Genomic DNA, 9,937 nt, shown 5'->3' with positions numbered 1-9,937 from the left:
CCCGCTGCTCGTCGCCCTGCTGCTCTGCGCCCACTTGTGCAGCCGGCCGGGCCCCGCGGCAGGGCAGGGAGGCTCCATCAAAGCCCTGCGCTCCTCCAACCTCCGGCGCGATGGTGAGTGTCCCCCTCCCTGCCCCTGCCCGACCTGTCCCCTCGGGGCAGCCGCAGCTCCCCCGGACGAGTGCAGGGCTGGGAGCCCCTTGCGAGGGGGCAGCGCCCCGTGGCGGGATGCTCGGGTCTCCCGGCTCGGCGGCGCTGCCCGGCCCCCGCCCGGCGCAGCCTCCTGGGGACTCGCTGCCCCCCTGGGCAAGGGTCGGGACGCGCGTGGGTGAAGGAAAGCAGTTGCTCCTGCTCCGGGTGCTGGTGCGGAGAGCACAGGGAGTCCGGGCCGGAGCACAACTGCAGCTCCCTCGGTGAACTCTGCTGCTTATAATGAACGGCAGCAGCGATGAGGTCTGTGGTTTGGGACGCATGAGGAGCTTCTTGCCTGGGCTGATGCAGTCATCCAGCTTCGTGTTTCCCTCGCGCAACAAATCCTGGCTCCTTGCACATGCCGTCCTGCTTCTTCCTGATGGAAAGGGAGAGAAGACAGTTGCCCTCTGCAAAGTAACCAGAAGCAAAGTTGTGTCTCTTGAGTTCCTTTCTGACTTCTTTATTTCCCCTGGGTTCCTCGTGATTATCTGCGTGCGGGTCGTATCCAAGACCATGCTCTTCTTTGCCTTTGTTAGTGTATATTTTTAACGGTGTCCATTAATTGGAGTCCACTTGAAGTAGGTAGATGGATGTTTAGCTTCAACTTCCAGGCCACCAAATTGGGGATCTTTTGTATCCATTAGTCAGCCATCATAAGAAAATATGTAAAAGGATATCAGATCTGTGAAAGTCCTGGAGACAAAAAAGTGAAACACTGAAGGTATTTCTAGCCTTGATATTTAATGCACTCATGCTTTTATCTTTTGTTTTGAAAGTAGAGTATGTTTATAATAAAAACACATGCCCAACAATTTCCCCTTCCTCCACCAAAATTGTTGAATGGTTTATTAATGCCCCTGTCCTGTTTGCTCCTGTCTCAGTTTAAAATGTGTACAAGAACAAAGTGTTACTGAACTATGCTAAGGGGGAAGTTCCCTAGTCTGAATCAAACTCCAAACAGTTTCCTTCTTACTTAGAACCACTTAAATATACCAGCTGTCTTTATTATTATTGTTATTATAATTTATTTATATGAGCATTGAGTAAGATTCAGCAACTGATCCTTTGGAACTAATCTTTTAAGCTCAGCAGCAGTAGCGTGAAGGGAGATCACTTTACTCCAAGTGAAAAGCAGTGCCTAGGATGGCATTGTTTCTTATCTTGGGTGTTATCAAGAGAAAGAAAAAGTATATGTAGGATCATTACTATCCTGCTTTTTCTGTCAATCATGATGATTTGATTTGAGGATTGAGCTTGATAACCTTGGGGGCTGGCTGCCACTTAAGTCAACCACATCAGTTAATTGACTCCAGTGGGAGTAGCATTACTCTGTTTTTTTACAGCAGTGAACAGGAATGAAATGGAATTGGTAGGATACATGGGCCATATTGTGGCCAGCCCTGCTCCTGTGCCCAGGGCTTGAAAGATGTATTTCTGATGGTCAACTGTAGGCAAATGTGCCACAAGTGGCACGAGCAGCCTCTGCATGTGGCATGCAGCAAATTGGGGAGTGATCAGAAAACATGGTAACAGATAGGGCAGGAGCAGAAAGCGTAGTAGCTGATTGGGCAGGAGCACAGGATGGAACAGAAAGCAGAGCAACAGATTGGGCAGAAGGAGGTTGAAGTGGCACTCAGGCAGGTGGAGAGGGCTAAAAAGGCTGGCTGTAGGTCAGTAACAGAATTTTTGTGTTTAAAGCTCCTAACAAAAATGGTATTTTTATCTTGTTTTGGTCTGAGGTGTTGATATGGAATAACACTGATATGTATTTTGCTGATGGGCAGTGTTTTTGGTCTACAGGTGGTTTTAGATGTGACAACGTAGGGTAGGATAAGGATATATTTATGTTGGTACATTTTCATTATCATCTTTCTAAATGCATCACGGGGACAAAAACTAATTCAGTATAAAGTCCCAAGTTGATGTTCATGATTTTTATGTTGCAGAATGACAGAGATCTGGAAAGGAATCCCAGTTTGTTAATCTCTTGAAAAAATCCAGATTGTATGTTGGAAGTCCCATGACAAACTACGTTTTTATAAAAAGGAAAACATGTCTTTAAATTCTTTCGTTGACCACGGGCAGAATAAACCAGTCATACTGAAAGCTGATAGTTTTAATTGGGGGCCCAATGTACCTTTTGACTGAAGCAAACATCTTTTGTACAGGACAGGAGTCCAAATTGCCTTTCTTCTTTGGCTCCTAAAAAGTCAGTGTATTTATAAATAGGACTTGCTTAAAACCAAGGTTACTCTGAAATAAATCAATAGGTGAAGAATAGTACTTATCAAAAACATGCAATGAAATGATTATTAAATCTAACCAGACTATACTTCTTGCTGCAGCTGCTAAGAATATAGGTTAGATACCACTAGTACCATGTAGGGAGTGCATGTGGGTGCATATGCACCCCCTGAGATGGGCGGTGCACCCTCTGGGAAAAGCGCCCCCAACACTGCCGGCAGCACCTGTGGGCTATCACCACTTGCCACCCCGCCGCCTCCACCTCCACTGCCGGTGGTGTCTGTAGGCAGTCCCCGATCACTGCTGGCTGCCACCGCTGCTGGCAGCATCTGCAGGTGGTCACCGACTGCTGGTCGGTGCTCGCCCCCCCCCCCCTGCCCCTCACACTGCTATGGCCACCTGTGGGAGCTCCCCCTCGGCCCGCCCCCACTGCCGACACCGCCGCAGCTGCCGGTGGGAGCTCCCCGCTCGCCGCTGCCACGCGCCTGCCACTGACACCTCCGCCTGCGGGTGGTTGCCATGCCAGCCTCCAGGGGCATGTGCCATTCATGTTAGGTACAGACATTACACTTAATGCACTTTAAGTGCACATAAAGCACTTTATAGCTGTAATACAGAAAATGCTTTAAAAATGGTGGATCCTGCTCTGAGTTAACCCTGGATTCATGTGTACTAACCTAAAGTGTTTTCTGTTAAAGTGTTTTATTGAACATGTGTGTCAGATCCCTTCAAGGGTTAACTTAAAGCATGATCACTGCCATCCCAGGTGGTGTTGCACAGGGCTGTGCTCTAGACCCAGCCAGAGCTCATTTACTCTGCCTGAGCCTGTGCCAGCCCTGCCCCCTCTGGGCACCACTCACCTGAGTCAGTGACAGTGTCTGATCCCAGCCCTGTGCGCAGCCTGGCTGCAGGGGGGAAAAGGGGTTTTTGGCCCTGCAGCTGTCTTGGCCCTGCAGCTCCTGCAGCCCAGCTGGAAGGGGAGGTCTGGAGGAAGGAGTCAAAGCTCTGTCTCCTGGCAGCTGCCCTGGCTGGGCTATAGTGAGCTGCTGCTTGGACAAGGAGGGCTGCAGGGGAAGGGCTTTGAGAGTTACTGTCCCTGCAGCAGCCCCAGTTGGGCAGCATGACAGTGCTGTCCACCTGGGTTGGTACAAGGACACAGATCTGAGCCCTTCCCCTGCAGAAGCCCCGGCAGGGTCCAACTGGTGTTTGATAAAGTGCTGGACTGTTCTCAGTGGTAACAGATGACAGAACAAGGAGCAATGGTCTCAAGTTGCAGCAAGGGAAGTTTAAGTTGGAAAAACTTTCTCACTAGGAGGGTGATGAAGCACTGGAACAGGTTACCTACAGAGGTGGTGGAATCTCCATCTTTGGAGGTTTTTAAGGCCTGACTTAACAGACCCCTGCCCTGGCTGGAATGATCTAGTTATGGATGGTCCTGCTTTGAGCAGGAGGTTGGACTAGCTGACCTCCTGAGGTCTCTTTGAACTCTAGTTTTATATGATTCTATGAATGGGTTGACAGTGATGACTCAGCTGTCAAGTTTAGTGTGTCTCATTTTTTTTAAATTACTGCAGTTTAGAAACATCTACCACAGTCCTGGCACACCCCATGATATTTATTGTATTTTTAATGCCACCAAATAGGCTATTGAAGTTAATTAAATTTGTATATAGGGGTCTTGTGAGAGTGGACCCTTATCACCTCATTTATCTAGCAGAAGTCTAGTAAAAGATGCTAAGTATTATTATTTATTACCTTGCATTACAAATCTAGCGATGTTTTTAATTGAAATGCTTCCTTTTATTTATTACTTGGAAACGTTTGAAGAGGTGCTCTCAATCTCGGTGTCTCTATCAGGGATTACTGACAGACTCTTCCAGTATGCAAATGTACTAAAGGTTTGCCATCAGATTCTGCCTTTACATATGTTGGGGAAATCTGAAGCATTTACATCAATGTAATTGAGGTAAGATTCTGATCCATGTGGTTTTCCATTTAAATACAATGAATGTTATTAAGTTTTCATTTAATAGAAGCTTGTGTGCATACATTTCATGACTGATTTTCTTAAAATGACTGATTTTCTTGCCAGCAGCGATCGGGGACTGCCCACAGACGCCACCGGTAGTGTCAGTGGTAGGGATTTTCTGGGGAAATCTAGTCAGTTGTTGAAAAAGAAAGAGCCAAAAGTAGTTCTGGTCTGTTTGTTAGCCTGAATTCCACTGACCATTTTTGTGGCTTTTCAAGAAAATAGTTGTTTCCTAATCTCCACCAGTTTTAAGAAATATAAGTGTTGCATGTAATAGGCAGACAAGGTTCCTTGGGTGAATTTGATATCTTTTATTAGACCAACTCAAATGGTTGGAGAATAGTTATTAAGCAAGCTTTCGGGTTCAAAAACCCTTCGTCAGGCTAAGGAAGCTTCAGCAGTTGGTTTTTGATGAAGGGTTTTTGAACCCGAAAGCTTGCTTAATAACTATTCTCCAACCATTTGAGTTGGTCTAATAAAAGATATCAAATTCACCCAAGGAACCTTGTCTGCCTATGTCCTTAGACCAACACAGCTACAACCCAAACCCCTGCTTGCATGTAATAGCACACTTCAGTCTGGAATTACTTAATTTTCCCATAAGCTGATGGTGTTCCTTAGCTACATAATTAATTGTTTGGACTAAAGTAACAAGGATATTATGTAAAAGTCACAACTCTGACTCAGCAGCAGTCAATATGATGGAGTAGTTCAAAAAAGCCTGGAAATGTTTTTTTATCAGATAGATGTATATCGCACGGTGGAAGTTCTTTCAATCAGAAACACCAGTCAGTCTCTGAATTACATTAGCTTTTGTTAAATACTATGTTTGGTACTAACTTTAAAGGCTTCCCTAGAAAACCCAACCATTGTTTTAATTAATAAAAATTGACCTTCATAATTTAAAATTCTAAAACAATTGCCTTTTAGCCATGATCCTGAAAAAGGACATTGTTTTATATCTTTCAATAAAAAGAGATATAGATTACTAAGGCTTTGATTCCATAAAGGCATATACTTAACTTTTTGTGTACAGCTGACCCAAAAAAGTCAGGGGGGCCACAGCTTCCGTCGTGCCTGACAATGAAGGAGTGGCATTTTATACCAGCAGAAGAACTGACCCTATGCATTTAATTGCATGCTTACATTGGGCCTAATTTAATTGCATTCAGGATTGGGCCTACTTCTTAAAAATTTTCTATAGCAAGTAAAAGAGGGAGTTGAGTGATGGGATGATAATAGGAGTACTTTGTACCATAGGTCTAGAAAGAATATTGAGGTTAGGACAAGACTGCAGTTCTTTTTCTTTCTCATAGAGAGTAGCAAAAAAAGGTGCACTCACATTTTTGAAAGGTCTCACTGAACAGTAAATTTTATGACAGGTATTTTGTTTGAACTACTCCAAGCAGTCAGGGTGTGGTTTGCATGTTCTTGTTAGCATTTTAACTTGTGGTATTTGAGTTGAAAGCAACATTTCTTTTTTAAAAAGTTGTTTAACCACTTTCCAGGGGGCTGGTGGCAAAACTGTAGCCTAGGCTTTGGTATTCTAAGCATTTTTATTATTGGAAAATATTACTAGTTTTTAGTTGTTGCTTTGTATTTTATAAGAAGAAACTTAGAGTAAAAGAGATTACAAGACATTTCAGTGAAGTAATATACAGATCTGGTACATTATATTTGGCCTGTTCTCATCAGATCCAATACAAATCTTGCATAAAAAAAAGCTTTGCAAAAATGTGTATTATTTATTCATGCCTTTCTTATTTATATGGTAATATGTTCCTCCAAAAAAAATTTCCCTCTGGGAAATAGCTATTAGAAAGATAGGGAACAGTCTTATTCCACAAACACTAATAACAAAACAATCAATATAAAGGGCACAGTAGAAATCAGTGTTTATCACACTTCAGACTTAGCATGGTAAAACTTTTTTTCTATGTTAAACCTATATGTAATTGTAACCAATTAGGGTATACAATTTCCCTCTAAAAATAAATGAAATAGGTAATTTTTAGCTATTAAGCCTCACATTTTGTTCATAGTTGTTCATATAACATAACTTTGTTACAAATGAAACTTAGGTCTCTACAGATATCCATTTTGAGGCATGTGTATCATTCAGAACTTAAAAAGGAGTTAAGCAGCAGGTCAAAGGCTCTGTACTGACCCTCTGCACAATGGGAAATCTTACCTTTATCTCTAAAAATAATAATATCATTTGGATTTAGCTTTAAAAAGGAATATGCTCCTGAAGATTTAGCAATCATAAGATAAAGCTTATCACATTATACTTTTATGAGGAAGGTACATTGTACATTATATACTTTTGCTCTTCCTGATAAGTATCTTCCAACTGAAATGTTGGAATGGGTTTCTTGGCAATTTGTTGTGAATCAGTCTCCTGTTTATAAAGCTAGAGGCACGTCCTGTTTACAGTGACAAAGTAGCTATGCTTTCTTTTGGGAGCATGGTTTGGCTCTACTATTTTTGTAGGGAATAAATTCTACATGATTTCAAGCTTCCTATTGTACTTGAATAATCTTTGGTTTCATGCTTCCTTTTTGATCTTAGTCCCACGCTGTAAAAGCCAACATCCCACATTAATGCTTTGGCAGTCTGAGTTCTGCATACTGGAGATGGTGAAGGAGGACACTCTTCACCTTCTGAGTAGACTTCCTGCTAATGTATTTCAGCCCTGCTGCGCAGGGAACATTATGAGGTCGAACTCTACAAAAATATTTATCAAACACTAACTCCATGTAAGGCTTAAACTATAACAACAGACTTTGACCTTGCTCCCAATGCAATCAATGCCAAACCTCCTGTTAGCTGCAGTAGGACCAGAGCCCAACTCATTGTCTGTGCAAAGTAAGGTGCGGTAAAAGCAAAGGTTGGTGAGTTTTGTGTATCTGTAGGGCAGTCATGGGATCTGGGTGAAGTTAATCAAATCGTAGTCAGTATTAATTAGGAATTATATACTGATGGGTAAAAAAAACCCATAGCAATGATAATTGAATGGGGAATATTTATTAGAGGGCACTAAAAACACAGAACATTGTGAATTTAAATTGTCTAACTGACTCTCCCTCTTTAGTGAAACCTGAGTATGTAATAGGATATCCTGTGGAGGCTTCAATAGTTAGAATACAGTACATTTTAAACCTTTTTTAAAGGCTCAGACCTTTTAAACCTGGAAAAATATTTGTATTTTTAATGGTTCCAAATTTTTTCAAGTTGCATTTATTTTAGTATACTTTGATTGATCTTTTTTTCTTGGATAAGTGTCGGGAAGTTTCTGTCATAGTTGCATTTTTTTGTCTTGTGACATGATCTTCCATAAAGTGCCTTGAATAAAGCTTGGTTGAATATAGTATCAAATTTAACTGATTTAGGTCAAACAGGTTTATGAAACTTCTGCCCGAGACTCCTTCCTGGTCCCCCAACATCTCAACATATTTTGCAGCCCTGGGCTCAGCTGTGCTGTCTGCTCCAGAGAGCAGGGCTGGTCCCACCCCTGTGCTCCCTAGCTGGAGCAGTGAGGGCTGGGTCACTGGCCAGCTCAGTCTGCCACCCCCAGGCAAACCCCAGCTGGGGCCTGAAGCCAGGGAACAGGGTTAAACTCCTCTTTCCCCAAGAATGGGGCTGCCCTGCCCTACTTACTGCTGGCTGTGACTATAGACTACAAATCCAGGAGGCACCTGGAAGCCAGGAAGAGGAAGTTATGAGCAACCCTGCAGAGTCCTGCTGCTCTTATTGTGGACTGCAAATCCCAGAGACCTTGGGGGCAATAGGAAGAACAAGCAAACACAGCCCATGCTGGCTACCTGCCAGAGAGCCATGGTCTAGCACCCCCCTGGCATCTGGCTTGAGCCACTGCAGGCATGTGGCTGCATTTCCTGAATCAAAAGTGGGTGTCTGTTCATTTGCTTATTGGTTCAATCTTTGCAGCTTAGACTAACTTGCAAAGACTGAATTAATTCAGCTTTGGACATTTTGACTGTCTGTTCATGATTTTGATTTGAGATGCTGAGTGTAAACTACCTGAGCCAGGGGCAGTCATGTAACTACTGTACTGAAACAACACCTCTTTGCATATCCAGGTGTGGCGTGTATAAATCTTACTTTCCACATCCCAGGCCCCTAAAAATAATGGAGGCTGCAAGCTGCTTCATCTGCATTCCTAGCTGGTAGCTTTCTCTGCGAGAAAAAGAGACAAAGCCTAGAAAGCCTAAGCATCACCCCAAGACACTCAGGGGGATGGAGAGGACAGCGAATGTTTTTACATTCCCCAAAGGTATGTAGTTCCCTGCCTAATAGAAACAGAATTGGCATATGAAGACATCAGCTCAGGGACTCAACCTCTGTCCACTCTCTCCTCCCCTGGGTCACAGTAATCTCTTTCAGATGAGTTCTATCAATCTGTTAATCCTCCACTTAGGCACTGCAGTGTATAATATTTAGATGCTCTTTCCAAACAGGTGGTCCAGATCTACAGGGTTAAGTACCTAGAATTCCTAAACAGTAACAGCAAAACCTAGGTTCCTCCCAAGGGTGATCAATAATGTCTAAGGGACACGTGTACAGGTAGCAACTAGCAGTAGTTTAAATAAAAGGGGACACCTGGGACAGTAGCCCTGGGCACTGCTGTTGTAGGAGGTACAAAAACAGCCATTGCTGTAGCAGTGGCTGATTGCTCCACTGCAACTGGCACAGCAGCAGCCTGTGTTGCCCTGTGCATTGTAGCTACCACAGGCATGGAGATGCTTTGCCTCACCTCTGGTCAATAGGAATTCTAGGCACCGGCTATCTGAATTCATATTTTTCCTTGGAGCTTAGGCATCTGAGTGAATGGTGCAAGAGAGGTGCTTCCATCATGTCAGATTCCACACGGAGGGTAGATACCTCCCTAAACCAGGCCATCTTAGCTCACAGTAGCATTGAGTTCAGTGTTAAGCATGCATGCCCTCATTCACTCTTGAACTCAGCTGGTGGGAATGGTGGTAACTGTTTTCTGTCCAAAAGTCATCTAGAACTCATGTTTCTGACTTCCTGGATGAGTGTCCTTTCAACTAGAGTACTAGGCAAAGGTACGATCTCTTTTTTTATCCTTTGCTGTGTTTTGTATTGAGCTGTCTATGTGCTCTCAGGATCAGTTAGCAGGTGTGCTCAGACCTTGCCTAGCACTTCCTAGCATTCATCTGTGTCTGCTGCAGCTGAGCTTAGGTGGGAGTAAGTTGCTTAGGCCAAAGCTCTCCAACTGGTGGGCCACAGGCAACATGCAGCCTTTGAGGAGACTCCTGTGTACTACTGCCCATCTGCCATCCCTCTGTTCTTACTGTGGTGGTGGCCAAGGTCTACCTCCTCCAGCGTTCTCACTTTCTTTTCCTGCTCCTGCCCAACAGAAGTGGTGCAGTGGGAGGGTGCTGGGCTGTCTTGCATGATAGGGGCTCTGGAGTGCCTGTGCTGTGCATTT

At 43.8% G+C, this 9,937-nt stretch overlaps 1 protein-coding gene across 1 annotated transcript in view; it reads left to right on the top strand.

The window, feature by feature from the left end:
• Nucleotides 1-7: 7 nt before the first annotated feature.
• Nucleotides 8-9,937, top strand: part of PDGFD (platelet derived growth factor D) — a gene marked incomplete at its 5' end in the record, with an annotated part of 217,551 nt that continues 207,621 nt past the window's right edge. The window contains one exon of the mRNA XM_025198246.1: nucleotides 8-113. Coding sequence (XP_025054031.1) covers nucleotides 8-113 — 106 coding nt within the window. The remainder of the gene's footprint in view (nucleotides 114-9,937) is intronic.

The sequence above is a fragment of the Alligator sinensis genome, unplaced genomic scaffold (assembly GCF_000455745.1).
Source record: "Alligator sinensis unplaced genomic scaffold, ASM45574v1 scaffold802_1, whole genome shotgun sequence".
NCBI lineage: Eukaryota > Metazoa > Chordata > Crocodylia > Alligatoridae > Alligator > Alligator sinensis.
Note: the sequence above shows the minus strand (reverse complement) of the source record. Positions and strands in the feature narration are given on the sequence as shown.